Here is a 26,511-nt window from a genome sequence, read left to right as displayed (position 1 = left end):
GTTATATGACTTACCTCATGTCACTCTAAGTATCAAAACAGATAACAGCACTCTTTAGAATTTAAGGTATTCCTGTAGCCCTCATTATCCTCATCAAAGAGTAGGAAAACTAAAACTAAGAGAAGCTAAGTGATCTGCCTCAAATCACTCATCAAGTTAGAAGTAAAGCCAAGCAGTATCCCTGACCTATATTCTTTCAACAGAGAAAGTGTCCTTCGCCTTCCTGAGACTCTAAGAGTCTATATACTTACAGAAGAGAGTCATCAAGTCAACAGGCATTTATTAGGGCTTACTATGTGCTTGGTAATGTGTTAAGCATTGGAGTTGTGCTTATAATTACAAACTCTGATTTATTATAATATTATAATTATAAAATTACAATTCTGTATTTCCATATAATTTGAATTATAGGCCCCTAAAAGTTTTATAGTGTGTATTCCAACTAAGATCTATAAATCCAAAACAGCCAGGACTTCTTGGCTAATTCCATCGTCATTTTCTTTCAACAAACGATAACCTGAATTTCAGAGGGATGGGTCATCGGTTATTAAATCTGAAACAGGGTCTCAGTCCTATATTCACAGATTAAGCTAATGAAAGGATTATCCCTACAACAGATCGACCAACAGGACCTAATTAAGGAATTTACTAATTGCTTTTTCCAGCCAATTGCTCAAGTTCAGTCCTTAAACCTGAGATAAATGTCTATTGTTCATTTACCCAGTCTCTGCACCCTAACTCCTCTGCATCCCGGGAAATGGAGCTGAAGCCAAAGGAACCTGGAGTGACCTAGGGGCAAGAGGTCTAGCCTGTGGCCCCAATCCTGCTAAGGCCTTCCATGTAATCTTGGGTTTACCAGGCCATGCTAAATCAGATCTAGGCAAATTATAGTAACAGCATTCTTCAGACTCTCCCGAAATTCTCTCTCCCGCTCTTCCTTTTCCCCTGCCAAAGGCTGCCCCACCCCCAAAGCAGTGATCTGCCGATCAAGATCCCAGAGGTTTCCAACGTATATAATGACTAACTAGAGTCTCCAAGACGTACACCCCACCCATTCACCCATGTCATTCAAGTTGGCTAGAGGCTACAACCTAGGACTATTCTCAGCCTTGAAAACTGAAGGAAGGCCTTGATCTGGGTGAGACACTAGGCATGCAATGGCTTGCTGAGAAACCACATTTGGAGGAAAAAGGAAATACGGGAAGAGCCCTTAATAAAAGAGCCAGATTATTCAACCTCATTACATTACAACTCTAGTCCTTCAACAGATTCTAACCTATGACATGGCTTTTCCTCTTATCCTGAAACAATTTTACTAATGATCTTGGGGAAGGGGATTTCTCAAAGGGCTTTAGTTAATCCAACCTAATTATAACCACCAAGTCACCTTCTCCAGGGCCACCACCTCCCCCCTATCAAACGATTTTCACCTGGACCCCTATTATCTCCACTCGCCTCAATTCTAAGAAATAGTCAAAAGGACACAAGAAGTAGACATTTCATAAACCCATATTTTTCTCTAGAAAATAATCACAATAAAATAAGAAAGACTATAGCGTTATAATAAGTAAAGTCGGCATAATGGGTGGAGGAAAGCACTGGCTTCAGAGTTAGGAAACCTGGATGGGTCACTTAGAACGCATATGGCTCTCAGTTTCCTCCCCTGTAAAATATGGGAGTTACACCATCAGGGATTCTTAACCTGGGGTCTGGCGACTGGATTTTTTGAAACTATTTTGGTAACTGTACTTCAATATAATTGATCTGCTTTGTAATTTTCTGTTTTAATATCTGCATTTTAAGGCATTATTCTGACCACACTACCCAAGTGGCATGGGCATTGTACCCCCAGAAACTCAGGCAAACTATTATCAGGGAAATTCCTTTGCTCCCTTACATCCTTGTGACCTCTAACCCAAGAACAAGATAACTGCTATAAGACCCTGAGAGAATGATCATCCTAGGACCCTCTTTTAGATTTGAGATGGACATAGAGATGCACCTCCAGGCTATACCTGGATACCATCAGACTGTATCTCAGATATCCATCTGTCCTCTAACCTATGAGGGTCTTCAGGCAGACTCTGGTCAGAGGACCAACACCCCCACCCCTACCCGAATACCTGAGTATTTACCACTCTAGTCACCATGACACAGCATCACGTCTACACAGCCGTAAAGAGTATAAAATTCCCAGAATTGATGTATCTGGGGGACAGCTTTTCCATCCATGCTGTCCTCCCAAGGAGCAGCCTTGCATCTTGTTGTTCCACCTTGCTATCCTCCTGGCCCTTCTCCACATTACTTTCTAAACTAATAAATTTCTCCTTTTATTTTTAAGCTAAGTTCTGGAGTCTTGCATTCTTGCAAACGGTCTCCTTCCCGGACCCTGGGGGTTCAACTTTAGTACCCCACAACACAAGAGGTCCACAGCACAAAAAGGGCATGGATGATATCTAAGATCTCATTGGGCTCTAAATCCTAAGATATTCTGAGCACTCAAAAATCAGACGTGGTAGTTCATGTCTTCCTTTTTTTTTTTTAAAGAGTATAAGAGCCAAGTACAGGCAGAGGTCCACCATCAACAGAAACCCGAGGGCTGGAAATCCATTAGAGAGGAATTTGTTCAACTGGGTGGAAACCCCCCACCTCCAGCCACCACAGCAACTACCACACCCATACACTACCCCTACAGTCATTTCACACCAGCAAGATCAACACACACAAGGCACAGGAGTAACTTCCCCCTCTTTCTCAATTGTGTGATCCTGTCCTTTGTTTTTAAACCCTCCGGGTCAGAACACAGTCTGGTGAATGAGTGGCAGGAGAATTTACAAAATTCAAAAGTATAACTTCTCAGACCCAAAAATTCAGGTAAGAACAAAAGAAATGTTCTTACACTTCTGCAAAATCAAATTCACTGGGATATTTAATATGGGTGAAAAATGTTTTTGTTTAAGGTCTAAGGAGACAGCACACAATAAAGACACAAAATATGGGGTAGCTAGGTAGCTCTGTAGATTAAGAGTCAGGCCTGGAGGCAGAAAGTCCTAGGTTCAAATCTAATCTCAGATACTTCCTAGCTATGTGACCTTGGGCAAGTCACTTAACCCCCACTGCCTAGTCCTTACTGCTCTTCTGCCAGAATCAATACACAGTACAAGGGAACTAGAATTTGGGGGAAAAGATCTCAGGCAACAGCTATCTTGAATGTAAAATTTTCATATGCAGCTTTGAGCCAAAAGGGGCAAAGAGAATTAGTTAGCAAAATAAGACAGGTTCAAATACACCTTAATTAATCAGAAATGGTGCAGTTGCTGTATTAAGTGCCTGGAGGTCTGTGTCTTATTCTAGCTTATAGGGTGCTTTCCTTATCTTCCCTTTATCTTATTTTGTATTATAATTGAAGGAAGGAAGGAAGGAAGGAAGGAAGGAAGGAAGGAAGGAAGGAAGGAAGGAAGGAAGGAAGGAAGGAAGGAAGGAAGGAAGGAAGGAAGGAAGGAAGGAAGGAAGGAAGGAAGGAAGGAAGGAAGGAAGGAAGGAAGGAAGGAAGGAAGGAAGGAAGGAAGGAAGGAAGGAAGGAAGGAAGAAAGAAAGAAATCCCATCTCTATAAAATGAAAGGTTAGGATTAGGTTGTCCCACTACTTCACTTTCTCATATTACAGTGCTCTTTATACATTACCCTGGGCAATGAATGTGCTAGCTACTAGACAATACCATACCATTCTACTAATACATTAGCCCCAAAAGGTAGGTCAGAGTATTATTTTTTTTTAATAATCAGCATGTATTTTGTCTCCATCCTACCTCAACTCCTACTCCCTACCCTAATGAGAAAGCAAAAAAGAAAACTAAGACAAGGTAAGCATTATTAACTTTACAGAAAAACTGATATCAAGAGACTGAAGGACTTTCTGGTACAAGGTCAAAGAGCTTGTAGTGGTTTTGCCTGGGATAGAACTCAGATCTGATTCTGCCCTAATGCCCTTTGTACTCTACTGCTTTGGATGAGGAGAAATAGCATACTCTTGGGTTGTTTTTTTGTTTTTTTTTTTAAACCCTTACCTTCTATCTTGGAGTCAATACTATGTATTGGTTCCAAGGCAGAAAAGTGTTAAGGGCTAGGCATTGGGGGTCAAGTGACTTGCCCAGGGTCACACAGCTAGGAAGTATCTGAGGCCAGATTTCAACCTAGGACCTCCCATCTCTAGATCTGGCTCTCAATACACTGAGCCACCCAGCTGCCCCCAGGATCATATTCTTAATACCAGACATTAAGGAGTCCATAAGGAAGACAAGAAGGCAAACAATGGAAGCTGGGAAGAGAACCAATGAGAGGAAGGGGAAAATGGCATTGAAAAATATGTCAGAAACTTTGAACACCCACTTTGCACAGTGGCTAGCACAGAATAGGCCCTTATTTGTAGTTCAGTTGGTTGGACTCTTTGAGACCCTGTGGACCATAGCGTGCCAATACCCTCATCAATAGGGTTTTCTTGGCAAGGATACTGAAGTGGTTCACCATTTCCTTCTCCAGTGGATTAAGGCAAAAAAGAGGTTAAGGGACTTGTCTAGGTTCACACACAGCTAAGAAGTGTCCATGGCTAGATTTAAAAATCTGGTTTTCCTGACCCCAAGTTCCTCTTCTCTATCCTTTGGACCACCTAAAAGATCTATTAAGTACCACCAATTTAAATTCCCCTGCAAAACAATAAGCACCTTCCCTTCTATCCTACATTGGAGGAAGTCAACGGTCCCTAGAGAGTCATGGCAAGTTAATGCACAGGGACCCTTAAATAGAATTTAAACTTCATAATTCATCAACCACTCTCAGAAGAATCTGATTAAAATGAAGTATTCAAGATCTAAAATTTTTTTAAATTTTTTTTTAATTCTGAACCCACTTAAAACAGAAAAGTGAATGGAGGAGAATAATAAAAATAAATCTGCAGATCTTGGGAAACTTAGTTTGTTTCACAACAATTCCAAAATACAATATAAACTGTTATCCATCTCCAAAAAGAAAACTGATGGACTCTCAGAGTAAATTGAAGCATTTTTTTCCTGCAACATGATAATCATGTTATATAATATAATATAATAATATAAAATTGCATAACTTCATATGTATTTGAAGTTACTGAAGGTACTTTATTTCTTGCCTTCTCAGTGGGTGGGGAAGGAACTGAGGAAGGAAGAGAATTTGGAACTGAAAATAATATTTTTAAAATATGTTTGTATGAAAGTGAAGAGCCTACTTGTAAAAAGGAGAAAGGACCTCTGTACAAGTCCCCTCTTCAGCTATTGGGAACTTTATCTCAATTGCTATATAAATGTACTAGCCAGATCAAGAACCAGAGAAGCAATCTCAAAGCAGACAATTAAAATTGGGTTTTTCAAGCTATCAAAAAGGATTAGCAGAACCTGTTAGGGAAGATAAAGGGAGAGGAGGAAAGAGTCTTAACCCACACCCCATGAAAAGTCCACCTCCCCTTAACCACCCCAACACATTTTCATTTCCACCTACGAGCACCTGTTGCACCCATTCTGCTGGGGATAAGTGTGGACATTGCAATGCTGATCTTCATGCCAACACGTGGGAGGGGAAGGACCCAGAAAATAAAGCCATTCTCATTTTTCCTGTTTGGATCAGTTAGGCTTCCCATTGGGAAGCATTAATCCAAACCCCTAAGGATTCTCAGGTCTTTATTCTTATCATCCACCCATTTTGTAAAAAAACAAACAAACAAAAAAAAACTTTTCTATTTCTTTTGCCAAATGCTATGGGGAGTTTTCATAAGCTGGGGTTTTATTAGTCTGATCTAGTGATGAAAGGGGTCTCATGAGTCCTGAAAACTTATAATGAAAATTCAGCGCTGCTTCCTGAGTCAAACTTGCACAGATTTATGATATACTTGTGAATACTTCAATCAGAAAGGAAGGTTGATAGTGTGACTGTCTCTCTCCTCCAAATATGTGTCCATCTTATGAGAAAAAAACACTTTCCACATCCAGAGAAAGAACTGTGGGAGTAGAAACACAGAAAAAGACAAAAAACTGCTTGATCACATGGGTTGATGGGGACATGATTGGGAATGTAGACTCTAAAGGATCACCCTAGTGCAAATATCTATAATACGGAAATAGGTCTTGATCAATAATACATGTAAAACCCAGTGGAATTGCTCATCGGCTATGGGAGAGGGGTGGGAGGAGTGGAAAGAACATGAATCATGTAACCATGGGAAAATATTCTACATTAATTAAATAAAACCTTTCAAATTAAAAAATGTGTTCATCTAAGTTAGTGATACTGTCCTACAGGGCCAGTCATCACAAAGTAAACAGATATGTGCAGTGGAGGCAGTTAGGTGACTCAGTGGAGAGACAACCAGTCTAGAGACGGGAGGTCCTGGGTTCACATAGGACCATGTATACTTCCTGACAGTGGGACCCTGGGCAAATCACTTAACCCCAATTGCCTAGTCCCTACTGCTCTTCTGCCTTGGAACTGATACTTAGCATCAATTCTAAGATTGAAGGTAAAGGTTTAAAAAAAGAGATATGTGAAATGATATAGTGGGAAGAACCCAGAAGGCCCTGATAAGAATTCTGACTGCACACAACTGAACGAGCCCCTATTGAATGTCCAGGGGCTGACCCAGTACATTAACTCTGTGACTATGGGCAATTCCCTTAACCTCTCAGCCTCAGTTTCCTCATCTGTAAAAAGGAGAGAAGAGTAGCTATATCACTTGACAGAGATTTTGTAGGGAAATTATAAACTTAAAAGTACTACATAAAGTTGTTTCTGTTGTGCTCACTGTGGATCAAAAGATCCACTACCCTATACACTGTATAGGCCTATGTATAGTATACAGCAGCCGGCATAACATAATATTAGGGGAGAGAGATTAATTAGCAGAGGAAACTTCTAGATGAGGAAAATCCCTCTTCTGAGGCACGTGTCAACACTTTCTCCAAAATTTATAGTTGAAGGCAAAGTGACTTGCCCCGAGTCATGCAATCAATATGCGTCAGACACCCAGGCCCTCTGGTTTCAAGACTTTCTTTCAAGGAATGAACTGCACGGACTGATTCAGATATAACATTTTGAGCTAAAAGGCACTTTGGAAGCTAACTGGTCCAACCCTCCCATTTTAGAGATTAGAAAATGACTTGCCCACTGTCACACAGGCAGAGGAGCCAGTGTGGATTTGAACCTAGGCCCTCCAACAGCACGTCCAGCATTCTTTGCACAGCACCAAGCTGCTACCAACAAGAAGCTAGGAAACACAGGTCAGTGCCTACATATAACACATGGCTCGACAGGAAAAGAAATTCCTGGCTACTTACGGGCCCATTCCAGTAGAATATAAGCTTCTTGAGGGGACTGGTTGTCATTCTATCCTTGTGTCCCTGGCATCTAACACAAATGCCTTACCCAGAGTAGGAATTTAATAATGCTGCTGGACTGGATTGAATTAACATCCTTAGTTGGCCTCTGATCTATGGATCCTATCACAGAATAAAAACATCTTTAAAGGCACAAAATATATGTAGGATTACCAAAGAAATCAATTCTATTGAAATAATAATCAAAAAAAATTTAACCACACATACAAGTTTATTCACACATCATGTTAAGAATTCCTTGAAATTCTTCCTTCAAAAGAAAAAATAAAATGGAACTTCAAGTTATAAGCTATGAATGAATCAACCAAACACTTTCACCATGTTAGACTACAATCATCCCAAACCATCCAATCTCCACAAACTGAGAAAAAAAGGAAGAAAACTGTATGTAATCCCTTGGGATGGAAACACCACGCATATTTATCTCTTATCTATTAAAAAAAATGGAATATACCATTTTAGAGAGCTTGACTAAAAATTATAGTTTGGAGTATCAAGACCACAAGGCCTACAAGAAACAGTCAGAGGAAGATGGAAAAAAACAGAAAAAGGAAAGAAAAAGAAAAATAAGGAAAAAAAACTTTAGGAGATCTGGAACCCAACAATTCGTATTATTTAAAATAATTTTCATAACAGTGAATTCCAAGGAAAACATCAGAGCAAGAAATAGGAGAACAGAAAAACTTCAGGGTAGCAGTTCCAATCTCATGGGCACACCTTAGAAATCTTAACCTTATCTGTGATTTTTACTGCCACTTCAAAAGTAATATCAAAGTCAGGTTCTCAAAGCTCTTGACTTTTTCATTCAAGAAGCTTATTGACTTTATCAAAACAAAGAATGGAAACCAAAAGTAGAAAATAGGTTGTTTGGCCCTCCATAAACTTGATGCATGTATTCACTGGGTCATATTTCTCAGCCTCTCTCTTTCTCAGTTTAGATTCCCCAAGAAGAAAGTACTGAGAGTAGATTAAGAACATGGTTACTTTCTTCCAGTTTCAAAAGAGTTGTGGTACAGGGGGAAAATGGATTTGAGACAGGATTCAGGTCCAATCCTGAGCTTTGCCACTTACTTGTGGTAATACCTGGGCCACTTGACATCTGAGGTACCTTCTGGTTAAAATCTATGACCCTATGATCGCCAAGAAAGAATTCAGTCAGTCACTATTGCTACTGCTGAAGGAGTCATGGGCTAATAATTTAACTTCAAGGAGCCCCGGTTTCCTTATCTGTAAAATGCAGATTTTACTTGTACTATCTTACCTTATCTCCCAGGGTTGGTATGTGGTTATTGTTGAAGCTCAAGAACACAGTGGATAGGGAGCTAAACCTAGAGTCAGAAAGACCTGGGTTCAAATCTAGCCTCAGATATTAGCTGTGTGACCCTGGACAAGTCACCTAACCCTGTTGGCCTCAGTTTCCTCATGTGTAAAATGAGCTGGAGAAGGAAATGGCAAATCATTCTGGTATCTTTGCCATGAAAAGCCCAAATGGGATCACAAAGAGTCAGGTGCAGCTAAACAACAATTATTGCTAATAATGTATATGAATTCTATATACAAATAGGTATATTACTTGACTTTTTCTGATTTCTTTTTCAGGTCTATGGTCAATTGGCTAAAGGGAAGTCAGGTATGTTTTGACTAGAGAACAGATTATTTTTCTCTGTTCCAACACAATGTTGTGTCTAATCCCAAACAACACCCTCCAGCCCAGATGGCTGTCACAAATGCATGGCCTTAATGGTAAAAGCCTTTGTCATGGGTACTCATGGCTCATGGTAAACTGTCCCTACTACCAGGAAAAAATAAACCATAGAGGATGATTAATACCAATTACACCATCTTCCCATAAGAAGGCAGCACATAATTAGAGTAGGAGCATATCGGGACGTGGAGTCCTAATTTACATCTAAGTCTACTTGCAGGTTACACATGTCCAAGGAACCATCAGGTCTATTTTCATGCAACTGTCTAGCCAAGGCGTTATTGGTGCCTTCTTTGTTCCCCACCCACTGGGTCACGGGGGCACATTAGAAAAAGAGTGGCACTCATGGTCGGCTTTTTACCACCACTTGCTTAGCAAGCAAGTCTGGAGCTGGAAACTGAAGAAGGCCACTTGGTGATAATTTAACTGGCCAGAAAGGTGTGGCTGAAAACTTTATCCCTCAAGACGGCACAAACTACCCCTGGCAGACTTAGATTCTTCTAGGGTGAGTTTTCCTGAGTTAAGTCAACATTAAGGTTACTGTATAACATTCATCATGAGAAAATATTGTTCCTGTAAATGTGTACAAGCGGGGTCTCCTACGGATCACTTACTGATTTTCCTTTAATTTAGGAAAACAAACTTCTATCATTTCATAGTAACTACCAGACAAACCTTTGCCATGAATGGTAAAACAACAACTGGAATCAAAATCCCCAACCTTTCTCTTTCTCTCCCACCAAGGCATCATCACTGGTGATAATAATGGGGCATTTAGATAGGACTTTTATATTTACAAATGGTTTTATAAACATTGTCTCATTTGATCCTCACATTAGCTGAATTTTACTGTCTAAAAAACCCAACAACAACAACAACAACAACAAAAAACAGTATCAGAGAGGTTAGGTTAACATGACCTAGTTAGTCAGTGCCAGGGGTAGAATTTGAACCAACATCTCTGGACTGCAGATGCACACTTTCCACTACAACATCCTGACTAGTACAGTTGGTCTCTACGGGAAAAGAAAGGAATTTCTATAGCGACTACTCTGTGCCAGGGACTGAGCCACATGTCTTTTTTAACCCTTACTTTCTGACTTAGTAACAACTCTCAGACAGAAGGGCAAGGGCTAGGCAAATGGGGTTAAGTGGTCACATGGCTAGGAAGTGTCTAAGTGTCTAAGGCCAAATTTGAACCCAAGTCCTCCTGACTCCAGGCCTGGTACTCTATTCAATATGCTACCTGCCCCCCCCCCCCCATGGGCTATATACAAATATTATCTCTAATCACAGTAGGTTTTGTTGCCAGATGTCTCCTGGGCCTGGACTGTAAAGCATTCTTATTTCTGGACTAAATGTAATAGTCGTGTTATATTTAAATGACGTAAATTTCACATTCCACCAAACTGAAAACAGGATAGGAGGTCCATTTCAGCGGTGCTACACTGGGTTGGCCATCTCTAGTGCTAGGGAGGCAGTGGAGGGAATTACACAAATATCCTGGATGCTGTTGATGGTGCAGAGAAGCAAGAAAAACAATGAAAAATGCATTTAGGGTATCTGCCCTATTACCAGGGATTTCTAGCCCCTCTCTCCCAAGCAATCCCTCTCTGAAGACCCCAAACTGCGAGGTCCGGATGAGCGGGGAGCACTCACACTGTTAGCAGGCCCCCACTTCAGGACAAAGGAACAAACAGGCTAGCTGGCTAGAGTGAAAGTAAGTCTAGATGAAGGAAGAGTAAACAATCGGCCGCCAGGATTAGGTCTCGGGGAGGCTCCACACTCCTTAGTCTCAGGACCACTACTCTGCCGGAGGCACCCTCAAAGACCTCCCGCACCCAAGTAGCCATACGGTGGTCGTGTCCTTTAGAGCGCTTGGGTTTCGTCGCTGCTTTTCTTGAAGCCTGGGCTTCGGATCAGCGGGGGGCCTGACCTCCTGCCTAGTGGTCCCTCCTAGAGTTTCCCCCGTGGTACGATGGCAGGACAACACAGAGAGCACAGTCATGCTTGGCGACTTCGAGGGAGGAGTCAGAAATCCACCCGAGCTTTCCACAAAATCCCCCAACTGCATTTATTTGCCTGGAACCACAGGAAGGAAAAGCACCTCTCTGGGTCTAACGATCCACCCACTCAGATGAAAGACAACAGCTAGTCTAGCCCTAGAGACCCAGGGCAGCCGAGGTGTCCAGCCAACTTGCCACATCCTCGAGCCCTAGAGCTCCATCCTCTTGTCTCCTCTCTGCACCCACCTCTCACCGTCTCCAAGCTCGGCCGTGCAAATACTCCCCAGGGGGATGGGCTACTGAAGTCATGCAACTTAGAAACCCAAGTTCTCCGTATACTTCCCTCCACCGAGGGTCCCACAGGAGAGAGGAGGGGGCGGGAGGGAAGTGGACGGAGCCAGTGCCCAGATGCTTTCGGCTCTGAAGCAGATGACCCCCTTCTCCGCATCCATTCCCTTTAGGGCTCCAAATAGGACCCAAACAGATTCAGATTCCCACCCCCACCCCCACTCCCAAGGATCGGAAAAGAGAACGCCAACTCTCCGCCAGCCGCTGGGGTGGGGACCGAAGGAGAATGGGGCAGAGCCTTCAGCCCCAACCCACGGGCAGCCAGGATGGAGGAGGAAGGGGGGAGGACTCCCCCAGAGCGTGCCGGGCATGCCGCCGCGGCCATCCTCCCTCCCCCCCCCTCACTCCGGGTTCCGAAGCCGAAGACCAGGTGGCCCCGGGCGGGGCGGACCGGTAGATCCTCGCCCCTCTCCCACAGGCTGGGGGCTTGCCCAGCGGGGTGCCTAGGGTCACGGTCGGCCAGCCCGGGCCCGGCCCTGCCCTCCCCAGTCCTGGAGCGGCCTCTCCCTAGCCCCGCGCGTTATCTACCCAAAGCGGGTCGGAGCCGTCCGCGCTGCAGAAGCGAGGGAGCGCCATGTGGCCGGGCCGGGGCCGGGTCTAGGGCCAGGGCCGAGCCGGGCCGGCGGAAAGAAGGAAGGACGGATGGACTGACTGGCGGGCAGGCGACCGGCAGCGGCGGCGGGTGCGGAGCCTGGAGGCGGTAGTGGTGGCGGTGGCGGCTGCTCCGAGGGGCCGGGAGAGGAGAAAGCCAAGGAGGAGGAGGAGGAGGAGAAGGAGGAGGAGGAGGAGGAGAGGAGGCGGCCGTGGCGGCGGCCGGGAGGGAACCCGGGGAGCCGCAACGCCGCCTGGTTGGCCCGCACGTCACCGGGATGGGGCCCGGCTCCGCCCAGTCGTCCGCGCTCACCTTCTGGCAGGGCTCGGGAGGGAGAGACTAAGGAGGGAAACTGAGGAACGTGGAGGCGTGGTGGAGGTCCCCCACTCTCCCATCCCCTGGCCACCCAAAATGCCTTCCTCCGGAACACGTGTCCAGATCATTCTGTCAAACAAGTAATCAACAAACATGTATTAAGCATTCATCTTTTCAAGCCTGGGAATACAAAGAAAAGACACAAAAAAGGCAAAAACACTTAAAAAAAGAACACTAGTCCCTTCTTTAAGAAGCATATATTCTAATGGGACAGATACTGTGGCTATATCTAAGATCAATCAAACCAATAAATATATACAAGCCCCTTCTGTGTCCTGGCATTGTACTAAGAGTTTGGGATACAAAAAGAGGTTAAAGACTCTTGCCCCCAAGGAGCTTACATTCTAACGGGAGATATAATAATAATAAATGTGCTAAGCCCATACAAAAAGAGGCAAAAGAGTCTCCCATTTCAAAGAACTCATAAACCTAAAGGTGGAAATAACTAGCCAACTATGTACAAACTAAAACAAAAGGTCCTTAAACTTGTTTTTTAATATCTGATAACTATTTCAGTATGATTGGTTAGCTTTGTCAATTAATCCACAAACATTAAGTACTTACTGTGTGCCAGGCAATGAGCTTAGCCCTGGAGCCCCAAAGAAAGAGAAAAAACAATTCCTGCTCTGCAGGAGCTTACATCCTATTTATTTTACCTATTTTAAAAAGATTATTTCTCATATACACACACAAAGCTAAGGACCCTTGCTCTATATACCATACAAAATATATACAGAAAAGATGGAGAGCATTCACAAATGGAGGGGAACTCAGACAAGTCTCCTTCACAAGCAGGCTTGGAGGTGAGTCTTGAAGGAAGCCTGGATCAGGGAAGCTCAAGCAGTGGAGATGAGAGGGCAGATTAATCTCAAACCAAGAACACATATAAAGCAGAAGGGTGTCTCCCTGCATGTTCTTTTATCCCTGTCATCTTAGTCTGTTTTTCCTTCATACTAAAAGCTCTTGAAATCCTACCTCTATTAAGAGGCTGAGTAAATCACCTGTACTTGGATGAAAAACTTTCTAAAGACAGAGTGCAGGGTCTCGATCCCTATGTACCTCACCCTCTGCTCTCCCTCTTACCCCAGACAGGGGGCTGCTTGGCAGAGGGGCAAGTGAAGTGAGGAATGTCCTTAGGCACATTGGAGAGAGGGAGGGAACATTTTTGGCCTGAGTCCTTTTGACTTTCTAGTGGGCAACTACAGGCATGCTCATAGAGAGGGCTCTGCATGCCCGTTTTGGTACATATACCATAGGTTCATCATCACAGGCCAATACTGTTGGCACTGTGCTAGGCACTAAGTCTATAAGTACAAAGAATAAGGCACAACAAGCTTACATTCTAATGGATCCCTTGTCTCCCTTTCCCCTCAATCTGCAGTATTTTCCACCTATCTTTCAGGAACTAAATAGGTAACCAGTTTCATCATGAGTCCACTGGAATTGCATTGGTCATTGTTTCTAAGACTTTCAAAGATAATTGTCTTTACAATATATTATTATTTATTGTTATTATTATTAATTGTTCTCCTGATTCTGCTCAATTCATTTTGTATCAATGCATGAAAAAACTTGAAGCTAAGGAAAGGACAAGTAGAACCCAACTTTAACAAAGTTCAAAGTCAAGAAACAGAAGGGGGGGCGGGGAGGAGCTGGGTAGCTCAATTGATTGAGAGCCAGGCCTAGAGATGGGAGGTCCTAGGTTCAAATCACACAGCTGTGTGACCCTGGACAAGTCACTTAACCCCCATTGCCTAGCCCTTACCACTCTTCTGCCTTGGAACCAATACACAGTATTGATTCCAAGATGGAAGGTAAGGGTTAAAAAAAAACAAACACACAGAATGGAAAAAATGGCCAAATAACAAAAACAACAATAACAAAAAAACCCTAACCATAAGAAGCTACTATGGTGGCAGGGAAGATCAAGAAACAAACTCAAAAGAAGGCAATGACATGAAAACTGCTAAAAGCAAAGCCTCAAAAGGGAAAAAAAAAACTCATGCAAGTTGGACACAAACCCAACAAGAATTCCTAGAAGAACACAAGCAAAAGATGAGTGGTAGAGGAAAAATTGGGAAAAGAAATGAGAGTGATACAAGAAAATTATGAAAAGAGTTAAAAGGCACAAAATACTAAAGAAAATAACATCATATGAATAAAATTGGCTAAATGGTAAAAGAGGTACAAAAATTCAATGAAGAAAGGAATTTATTAAAAAGTAGAATTGGTCAAATGGATAAGGAAGGTCCCCAAAAAAAGCTTATGGAAGAAAATAAGCTCTTAAAAATTAGAATTAAACAAGAAGAAGTTAATGACTCCATCAGACTTCAAGAAACAATAAAACAAAGTCAAAAGAATAGGAGGGGGAAGAAAAATGTGAAATTCAGAAAAACAAGTTAACTGGAAAACAGATCAAGGAAAGATCATTTAAGAATTATTATTATTTTACTTAAACCCTTACTTCTGTCTTAGAATCAATACTGTGTATTAGTTCCAAGGCAGAAGAGTGGTAAGGGCTAGGTAATGGGGGTAACATGACTTGCCCAGGGTCACACAGCTGGGAAGTGTCTGAGGCCAGATTTGAATCTAGGACCTCCCATCTCTAGGCCTGGTTCTCAATCCACTGAGCCACTCAGCTGCCCCTAGTTTCAGAAATTATAAAGGAAAACTGCCCCAACATCTTAGATCCAAAGAGAGAGAATAAAATAGAAATTGAGAGAATGCATGATCACCTCCTGAAAGAGATTCTAAAATGGAAACCCCCAGGAATATTTTAATCAAACTCCAGAGCTCCCAGTCAAGGAAAAAATATTTCAAGCATCCAGAAAGAAACCATTCAAATATCATGGAATCAGGGCAGCTGCATGTCTCAGTAGATTGAGAGCCAGAACTAGAGATGGGAGATCCTAGGTTCAAATCTGGCCTCAGACACTTCCCAGCTGTGTCACCCTGGGCAAGTCACTTCACCCTCATTGCCTAGCCCTTATTACTCTTCTGCCTTGGAACCAATACATGGTATTGATTCTAAAGCAGAAGGTAAGGGTTTAAAAACAAACAAATATCATGGAACCACAATCAAGATTACACAAAATTTAGTAGCTTCCACATTAAAGATAAGGAGGACTTGGAAAATGATATTCTAGAAGGTAAAGGAACTATAATTACAATCAAGAATAACTTCTAGGAAAACTGAGTATAATTCTTCAGGGTGTGAAAATGGATATTTAATGAAATTGAGCAATTTAGAGCAATCCTAATGAAAATCTCAGAACTGAACAGAAAATTTAACATTCAAAGATAAGATTCAAGAGGAGAAAAAAAGGTAAATATGAAAGATAAATCATAATAGATTCAATAAGGATAAACTGTTTATATAGGAAGATGACATATAACTCCTAAGAACTTTATCATTATTAGAGTTGTTACAAAGATTCTACATAGATGGAGGTCACAAAAGTGACTTGATTATGCTAGGATGATCTTAAAAAAATGGATGAGGGGCAGCTAGGTGGCACAGTGGTTAGAGAGCCAGGCCTGAAGATGGAAGGTCCTGAATTAAATCTAGCTTCAGATACTTCCTAGGTGTGTGACCTTGTCAAAGTCACTTAACTCCAATTGTTTAGCCCTTTCCATTTTTCTGCCTTGGAGCCTTCTCTTAGTATCCATTCTAAGACAGAAGGTAAGGGTTTTTTAAAAATAGATGGGTGAATGAGATGTGTGAGAAGAATGGGAAAGGTAGAAAATTACCTCACATAAAAGAGTCTCAAAAGGATGAGATTTTACAGAGGAAGGGGAAATGAGGAAGACAATGTTTGAACCTCACTTTCACCAGAATTGGTTTAAAGAAAGAAGATAGATAGATAGATAGATAGATAGATAGATAGATAGATAGATAGATAGATAGATGGATAGATAGATAGATAGATAGATAGATAGATAGATAGATAGATAGATAGATAGATAGATGGATGGAAGGATAGATAGATAGATAGATAGATAGATAGATAGATAGATAGATAGATAGATAGATAGATAGATGGAAGGATAGATGGAAGGATAGATAGATAGATGGAAGGATAGATAGATAGATAGATAGATAGATAGATAGATAGATAGATAGATAGATAGAAGAATAGATAGATAGATAGATAGATAGATAGATAGATAGATAGATAGATAGATAGATAGATAGAAGGAAGGATAGATAGATAGATAGATAGATAGATAGATAGATAGATAGATAGATAGATAGATAGATAGATAGATGGAAGGATAGATAGATGGAAGGATAGATAGATAGATAGATAGATAGATAGATAGATAGATAGATAGAAGAATAGATAGATAGATAGATGGATGGAAGGATAGATAGATAGATAGATGGATGGAAGGATAGATAGATAGATAGATAGATAGATAGATAGATAGATAGATAGATAGATGGAAGGATAGATGGAAGGATAGATAGATAGATGGAAGGATAGATAGATAGATAGATAGATAGATAGATAGATAGATAGAAGAATAGATAGATAGATAGATAGATAGATAGATAGATAGATAGATAGATAGATAGATAGATAGATGGAAGGATAGATAGATAGATAGATAGATAGATAGATAGATAGATAGATAGATAGATAGATAGATGGAAGGATAGATAGATAGATAGATAGATAGATAGATAGATAGATAGATAGATAGATAGATAGATGGAAGGATAGATAGATAGATAGATAGATAGATAGATAGATAGATAGATAGATAGATAGATAGATAGATAGATAGATAGATAGATAGGAGTTATAGATAAGCACACATACTCAATTAGGTATAGAAATCTGTCTTATTCAACAGTAAAGTAGGAGAAGAAAGAGATAAGAGAAAAGGAAGGAGGTTGATAAAAGGGACGGTAAATCAAAAGAAGCAGTAATCAGAAGCAAAATAGACTTTTGAGGAAGAATATGAAGATAAACAGAAAAGAAAAAGATGAAAGCAAATACACAATTAGTAATTATTTTGTGAACATGAATGAGATGAACTCATTTATAAAACAGATGCAGATAGCAGAATGGATTAGAAACCAAAATCTAACAATATGTTGTTTACAAGTAACACACTTAATACAGATACTCATAAAGTTAAAATAAAGGGCTAGAGCAGAATCTATTATGCTTTAGCTGAAGTAAAATAGTAAAAGGAACAATCACAATCTCAGGCAAAGGAAAAACAAAAAAAGACCTAATTAAAAGATATAATCAGGGAAACTACATTTTGATAAAGGGTACCAAAGACAATGAAGTAATATCAAAAACTTTTATATCAAGTTTCTCTGTTAAAGGCCTCATTTCTCAAATATACAATTTTATAAAAACAAGTCATTTCCCAGTTGACAAAAGATCAAAAAATATGAACAAGTAATTTTCAGAAGAAGAAATAAAAACTATAATCATATAGAAAATGCTTTAAATAATTATTCACTAGAGAAATACAAATAAAAGCAACTCTGAGGTGTCACCTCATCCCTAGTGGATTTACTAACATGACAGAAAAGAAAAGTGACAAATGCTGGAGGGGATGCAGAAAAACCAGAACACTAATGCACTGTTGGCAGAGTTATTAATTAGCCATATTCTGGAGAACAATTTGGAACTCTGCCCAAAGAGCTATAAAATTGTGCAGACCCTTTGACCCCGCAATATCACTACTGGATCTGTATCCTAAACAGATCAAAGAAAAAAGGAAAGGGCCTACATGTACAAAAATGTTTATACTAGCTCTTTTTGTGTTGGAAAAGAATTGAAAATTGAGGAAATACCTATCAATTGGGGAATGGCTGAACAAGTTGTGGCATATGACTGTAATAAAATGCACTTGTATAAGAAATGACAAGGGGATGATATCAGAAAAACCAGGGAAGACTTGTATGAATTGATGCAGAGTAAAGTAAGAACCAGGAGATCAGTGTACAAATTAACAACAATATTTTAATAATGATCAATTATGAAAAACTTAGCTACTCTGATCAATATAATGATCCAAGACAGTTCCAATGGACTTGTGAAAAAAAAATGCTATACATTTCTAGGGAGAGAACCAATTAATTCTAAACAGAAATTGAAATATAATATTCTTTTTTTTTCCTTTTTTTTTGCAATGTGGCTAATGTGAAGACATGTTTTCTATGATTTCACATGTATAACCTATATCATATTATTTGCCTTCTCAATGGGGAGGGGAAGACCTGAAGAAAGGGAGAGAATTTGGAACTCAAAATTATTTTTAAAAGAAATTTAAAATACGTATTTTAAATGGCAACAACAACAAATAAAATCTTATTAGAAATTATAGGGGCAGCTGGATAGCATAGAGTACTAGGCCTTGAATCAGAAGGATCTGGGTTTAGATCTGGCCTCTGATACTTCCTAGCTGTGTGACCCTGGGCAAGTCACTTAACCCGAAAAGCTTAGCTCTTGTCTTAGAATTGATACTAAATCAGAAGGTAAAAAAAAAATTTTTTTGGCTGGGGGTGGGGTGGGGGAGTGATAGGAATTTTAAGAAAAATATCTACATTGTTTTTGAGTTCATAATAGCCTGAGAGCCTAATGATGGGAATAGCTATAAAGAATAGAGTATATGTATGTATAAGAGTATATGTATGTATACATACATACATGCATATACACATACTAATAATAGGTATGATTCCACAGTCATAAGCTCTAATGAAGGTAACTAAAGGAGGATATTATGGGGAGGGGAAGGGTTCTCAAAAATGGAATTCTAATACAAAGCCAAACAATTCTGACAAAAATGAAAACCATATAAAGAAATATAGTTGTACAGGGGACTTTGCAATAAATTCAAATTTTAACCTGGATGGAGTAAAAAATAATCCAAATCAGACACAAAAGAGTGACATTCTTTTACGAGTAAGTGCCAGAAGGGTAAATAGAAATAAACTGAGCTTTCTGGAAAATTATAAGACACCAAATGATACTTTTTAAATCTACATTTCAGTTTAAGTGTAACAAAGAAGAGGTAGGTCAATTTCTTAGAACCATAATCACCTAAATGGAAAATGGAAAACAAACATTAGAGGTAAATATATGTAATTCTAAGATAAAAGAAATAAACGAGAACCTAGCTATTCTAAATGAGTTCAAGTCTATGAACCTAGAAGGAAAGGCATTTCAGTGTACCAAAAGAACTAGCAGACTCAATAAGTAAAGCACATTCATTCTTTTTTTCTTTTTTGTAATTGTGAAGAATGCAGAAAATGCCAAAAGACTGAAGAAAGGGCAAGGAAGGATGGGGGAGAGAAGAAGTTCTGGTTTTCAGAAAAGGGGAAGAGGTAAACCCTAGAAACTGCAGAAGTGTGATTTGCACAGATCCCTGGAAAAATTCTAAAATGAATTATGTTTTTCTTTTTTAAAAGAAAACTATATTAAATATTGTTTTTATCATAATTTTTCCAATATCTTCTCCTTAACCATCCTAGAAATTCATCCTTTATGACAAATGATATTCTTTTAAAGAATAAGGAGAGAAAAATTAATGAAACAATAAATACATCAATTAAGTATGAAATAAATACAATGTACCACATCCATGGTCCCATGAAAAAAGAGTAGAGTAACAATATCATTTCATATCTCTTCTTTGGGGCCTAAATAATGTTCTTTAAACAATATTATATCTTAAATTAATTACTAAAGAGATGGTTCATAAGTACTTGGAAAAGTAATCAGTGACTAGAAGATGCCAGCATAGATTCACTAAGAATAAGCTTCCACTAGACTTTATTTCATAACTTCATCATGATATAGACATTTGAAGGCTAATGCTAGCAGAGTATATGCTATGGCCTGTTCTACCAATATGGAAAATCTGACAGTATATGCTGATGTGATAAGCCCCATACATCTATGGCATGTAGGCCAGCATGGCCAAGTACAGAGGGGCTCATTACAATAGTGTCTCTAGTATGATGATTTTTTTTTAAGAAAATAACTCTCAAAACTGAGCTAGTAAATTTTAGAGGAATTTCAATAAGCATTGGTGTAGGGAGTAACTGTACCAGTAAAATCACACACAGTTCCTGGCAGGATTGAAATGGGAACAAATCTTTCAGAGTAAGCACATGCCCATCCTTTAATATAATTGTTAGACTGGCAATGGTAATGAGAGAGCATGGCATAATGATAGAAAGCTGGCTTCCAAACCAGGAGAACATGGATTCAATCCCACCTCTGACATATATTGGTTGTGTGACCCTGGGCAAGTAACTTAATCCCTTAGTACTAACTTTATAAAACTATAAATTATAGAGATAACCTGTGCTTATAAAGAGAATTTCCTCACTAGGGAATTCTTTGTTTCAATGAACACAGGTCTAGTTCCTATCCCTATCCTTAAAAGACTAGTTTAGTTATTGTATACTTTTTATTGTACTAAGGAATATGACACATATTCTCCCAAGATTTTTATAGGCTAAATGTAAAGATGTGGCCTAGACAACAATACAGTGAAGTAAATTGGTAGCTAGTTGAACAATTGTGCTGGAGGTGTGTTGATTAACATATTGATACCAAACTTCAGGGAGATTTCTAGTGCTATGTGGCAAAATTCTTTTGTTTACAGTACTCTTCTAAAATATTTTCATCATTGACTTAAATAAAGACATAAGAAAGTATACTAATGAAAGTAGAGTTAATTTTCTAGCTGAAGGAGTTAGAATCTTAAGATTTTAATTAAGTGGAACAGTGGGCCCAAAGTAACAAGATGAAATTTAATGCAGATAAAAGTAAAGTACTATCCTTAGCTCCAAAAGATCAAAGTTGTAATATGGGAAAGGACGATAAATGTTAAAAGTCGTCCATGTTAATTTTTAAAAAATAAGATTTAAACATTGTTGGTGGAGTTGTGAATTGATCCAACCATTCTGGAGGGCAATTTGGAACTATGCCCAAAGGGTGCTAAAAGACTGCCTACCCTTTGATCCAGCCATAGCATTGCTGGGTTTGTACCCCAAAGAGATAATAAGGAAAAAGACACGTACAAGAATATTCAAAGCTGCGCTCTTTGTGGTGGCCAAAAATTGGAAAATGAGGGGATGCCCTTCAATTGGGGAATGGCTGAACAAATTATGGTATATGTTGGTGATGGAATACTATTGTGCAAAAAGTAATAATAAAGTGGAGGAATTCCATGGGAATTGGAATGACCTCTAGGAATTGATGCAGAGTGAGAGGAGCAGAATCAGGAGAATGCTGTACACAGATACTGATACACTGTGGTGCAATCAAATGTAATGGATTTCTCTATTAGCAGTAAAGCAATGATCCAGGACAATTCAGAGGGACTTATGAGAAAGAATGCTATCCACATGCAGAGAAAGAAAAGTGGGAGTAGAAACACAGAAGAAAAACAACTCTTGATCACATGGGTCGAGGGGGATATGATTGGGGATGTAGACTCTAAATGATCACCCTAGTGCAAATATCAATAATAGGGAAATAGGTCTTGATCAATGACACATGTAAAGCCCAATGGAATTACATGTGAGCTACAAGAATGAGGTGGGGGAAGGTGAGGGAAAGAACACCAATATTATAACCATGGAAAAATATTCTGAATTAATTAAGTAGAATTTCAAAAATAAATAAATAAAAATAAGATTTAATATATATCTTCCATTTCTTATATCAGTTTAGTTACACTTAATATCCTTCCTTTCTCCCTTGAGTCCATGTAGATCTTAGTCAGGGGAGTGTTGGTAAATGTTTAACAACCAGCACCCCAAAAATGTTTGTGTACATGAATTTAATTTGCATTATTAGAAACTTATTATTTTTTATGTCTAGACAATCAACAATGAGTCAAGCCTTGGTTTGTAGCATTTGCTGATTCATGAGGTGTAAATGCTCTCTAAAAACTTAAAAAATAGTTTTTTCCTAGTAGATCATAATATGGCTCCTCCAGAACACCCCTGAATTTTTCATTGTCTTCAAGCTCAGTAAGAAATAAAAGTACTACCTAAGAACTAAAACTACCCCAAAAGTTATTACAATCATAGGCTGCATTAATAAAAATATAATCAGGCTCAGTTGATTGGGAGCCAGGCCTACAGACAGGAAATCCTAGGTTCAAATACAACCTCAGACACTGCCTAGCTGTGTGACCCTGGGCAAGTCCCTTAACGCCCCAATGCTTAGCCCTTATCTCTCTTCTGCCTTGGAACCAATACATAGTATCAATTCCAAGATGGAAGATAAGGGTTTCAAAACAAAACCAAAAAAATGAATAAGAAATAAAAATATAATCATACCCTGAGAAATGTCCATTAGGGTTACTAGAATGCCACTTGAATAGAAGTGCAACTTTAGTAGTTTCTTCATTTAGTAGGGCTGTTTTCTATTTCTCTGCTCAGTAGGTAGTCAAGTTCCCCAAAATGAGAGCCACTAAAGAGTCATAGTCAAAGCTATCTAGGTGGCATGATCTACTAAGTTTTGTTCTTTGAATATTCTTGGTTTTCTAGTTTAGGGTAGTAATAATCAACTGTGTCCTAAAATAAAGCACTGAAGTAACAACTCTACACTTTGTCTCCCTCATTGACTTCTTTGCCTTTCCTCTTGTTCTGTACTTTGATATATCATTTGTATTGTTTTCAGTGATTTCTTTTGTCTTTACTGTCCTATTTAGGTTTCTTTTCACTAAAGGTTCAATTTCACAGCCACTGAGTGTCAATGGTTGTTAAATGGGTATTAATTTGGGGACTCCTATGAAGATGAGGAAAAAGAACTAGAGATTTTAGTCCTGAGATGAGAATATTTAAATAGGACAAGATGGTTGCCTTCTAATGTCTGTAAAAATTAGACTTAGAGATTCAACCTCAGAGAGCAACACTAAGACCACCTTGTGGAAGTTAGACAGGGAGGAAGATTTTTGACTCAACATAAGAACATTTATCTGTATATTTCAAATGATGAATCTCACATGTGAGGACAAAGTAACAATTATGTACTTTATATTAATCATAATATTACAATTTAAGTTTTTTCACATTATGAGAGGGGTGGGTAGGTGGCACAAAGGATAGATCACTGAGCTAGGAATCAGAAAGGCTCATCTTCCTGAGTTCAAATCTGGCCTCAAACACTAGCTGTATGACCCTGGTCAAGTCATTTAAGCCTGTTTGTCTCAGTTTCTTCATCTGTAAAAGGAGATGGAGAAAGAAATGGAAAACCACTCAAGTATCTTTGCCAAGAAAACCTCAAATGGGATCACAAAGAGTTAATACACAACTTAACAATAACAAATTATTATAATAAATTTTAGATATTATCATTATTTTGTGGGGGTGAGTAATGGAATATGGTATAACTTCAAATGGCTTCTAACAGTTCAACGGTTGCAAATATATAGAATAAGAGTTCTGAGAAAGTAGAAATTAATATCAGCTATAATAGGCAGGAAAAGCTCCATGGAAAAGACAAGACTTAACCTTTGCTTTGAGGATAAATAAAATTTACGTAAAGAGAAGAAAGAAGCCTAAATGAGTCAGAGGAGAAGCTAGTGAGCAGGTCAAATTGAACCTAACTGGAATAGAGGTTGAGGACTGAGACATAATGGGAAATAAGAGCCTGCCATCACTTGCTACGATAAAGACCCTGTAGAGCCTGTGATTACATGACTACAGTCTTTCTGCACATGTAATGAATGACCAGGAACTCCTAGTGTGCTTCTAAAATGTTGGGAACATCTATTGGTCCAAGTAACTTTCATTGTCTTATTCAATATCTAAATCAAAACATTATGTTCAAGGGTAAATTGCCTAAAGGGGACTCTCCCTTCTCGTCTTTTTGTTGCAATCTTAATATTGTTGAAGTGCTGCTAGTATCAACTGGGTGCAGTATTCTCATCACTTTTAAATATTCAGGGAAGAAGTCTTACAGGTACCCATTGTCCTTGATAAAGTCATTCATTATAATAAACCTCAAATCTGAGATATGCAATCAGCCTCTCATTAGTCCATGGAATATCTCTGGGATTTGGATAATATATGCACAGTTATTCACACAATTACAGAATCCTGTTTATTTACTTCCAGATAGACTTTGCTTTTTTATTTTTGAAACCCATACCTTCCGTCTTGGAGTCAATACTGTGTATTGGCTCCAAGGCAGAAGAGTGGTAAGGGCTAGGCAATGGGGGTCAGTGATTTGTCCAGGGTCACACAGCTGGGAAGTGTCTGAGACCAGATTTGAACCCAGGACCTCCAATCTCTAGGCCTGGCTCTGAATCCACTGAGCTACCCAGTTGCCCCCAGACTTTGCTTTTCTAAAAGAAGTTTCTACTCTGCTTCAAAGGTCTCTGATCTCTCATCTGACCAATCTCTTCTGGTTCCCCTTAAGTCCAATTTCAGGGTTTAGTAACCTGTGCAATAAGTCCTCAGTAGTTCATGTCTGTTGGCTCAATAAAGAAATGTGCTAAAATAAATAAATAAATAAACTCAGTGTTGGAATGCTCCTATCTATGAGAAAATGGACTTTTAAAAAGAAAAAAAAAAATCTCTTCTAGGACCATCCCTCATTTTGCCCTGTTATCTCACAAGAAAGTAACATGATAAAAATAACTAAATAAATAACAAAGAAGCAACCATTAGATAAATAAGAGGGGAAACAAGAAAGAGTAATGCCATGAAAACCTAAAAAATGACCTAGCATCCAGGAGGGGTGATCAACCATGTCAAATGCTTCAGAGAAGCAAAAAAAAAAGGAGAAATATGAAAAACCATTAAATCTGGCAACTAAAAGATCACAGTTGACCATTAAGAGAGAATAGTTTTATTTGACAGATGACTTCTGAAGACACATTACAGAGGATTAAAAAATGAATTATAGAAGAACAAATTTTCTAGAAAGTTAACTGGGAAATGAAGAAGAGACAATAGCTTGAGAGGGTCATTAAGGTGGAGTGAGTGTTGTGTCTTGATAGTGGAGACTTAGGTTGTTGGTAGACAGCAGGGAAAGAAGAATTAGCTAGAAACTGAAGACTAGAGGGAAAGCAGGGATAATTTGCAGGCAATCTCTTGGAGAACACAGGAGGGGATAGAACCAAAGGTACTTAATATTTGCATTATAGAGAAAGGGAGGAGAGGGAGCTCATCACATATGGCCTTCATTTTCTTTTTTTTTTAATTTAGTCAATTTAGAACATTATTCCTTGATTACAAAAATCATATTCTATTCCTCCCTCCCCTCCCCCACCTTTCCCATAGCCAATGCACAATTCCACTGAGTATTACATGCGTCCTTGATCAGAACCTATTTCCATGTTGTTGACGTTTGCATTAGGATGATCATTTAGGGTCACCATCCTCAGTCATATCCCCCTTGACTCATGTATTCAAGCAGTTGTTTTTTCTTCTGTGTTTTTACTACCACAGTTTTTCCTCTAAATGTGGATAGTGTTCTTTCTCATACATCCCTCCAGTTTGTTCAGGATCACAGCATTGCCACTAATGGAGAAGTCCATTACGTTAGATTGTACCACAGTGTCTCAGTCTCTGTGCACAATGTTCTCCTGGTTCAGTTCCTTTCTCTCTGCATCACTTCCTGGAGGTCGTTCCAGTCTCCATGGAATTCCTCCACTTTATTACTCCTTTTTGCACAATAGTATTCCATCACCAACATATACCACAATTTGGTCAGCCATTCCCCAATTGATGGGCATCCCCTTATTTTCCAATTTTTGGCCACCACAAAGAGCGCAGCTATGAATATTTTTGTGTCTTTTTCCTTATTATCTCTTTGGGGTACAAGCCCAGCAGTGCTATGGCTGGATCAAAGGGCAGACAGTCTTTTAGCACCCTTTGGGCATAGTTCCAAATTGCCCTCCAGAATGGCTGGATCAATTCACAACTCCACCAGCAATGCATTAATGTCCTGACTTTGCCACATCCCCCTCAGCATTCATTACTTTCCTTTGCTGTCATGTTAGCCAAACTGCTAGGTGTGAGGTGTGGCCTTCATTTTCTCAGTAAAACAAGGAACAAAGTTCT

At 39.4% G+C, this 26,511-nt stretch overlaps 1 protein-coding gene across 4 annotated transcripts in view; it reads right to left on the bottom strand.

The window, feature by feature from the left end:
• ABCC1 (ATP binding cassette subfamily C member 1) overlaps positions 1-26,511 on the bottom strand; it is a 184,071-nt gene that overhangs the window by 153,592 nt on the left and 3,968 nt on the right. The window contains exon 1 of one of the 4 annotated variants that reach the window (XM_056806200.1): positions 12,381-12,506. The exons of 1 other annotated variant lie outside the window; for it this stretch is intronic. Coding sequence is in view for 2 of the 3 variants with exons in the window: in XM_056806198.1 (XP_056662176.1) it covers positions 12,005-12,052 (48 nt within the window). In the remaining variant the exon portion in view is untranslated. Of the gene's footprint in view, positions 1-12,004; positions 12,340-12,380; positions 12,507-26,511 lie in introns of those variants that run through there. 2 more of the 4 variants (XM_056806198.1, XM_056806197.1) reach the window with 2 other exon arrangements.

The sequence above is a fragment of the Monodelphis domestica genome, chromosome 7 (genome assembly GCF_027887165.1).
Source record: "Monodelphis domestica isolate mMonDom1 chromosome 7, mMonDom1.pri, whole genome shotgun sequence".
Lineage (NCBI taxonomy): Eukaryota > Metazoa > Chordata > Mammalia > Didelphimorphia > Didelphidae > Monodelphis > Monodelphis domestica.
This window is presented reverse-complemented; position numbering and strand designations above follow the sequence as displayed.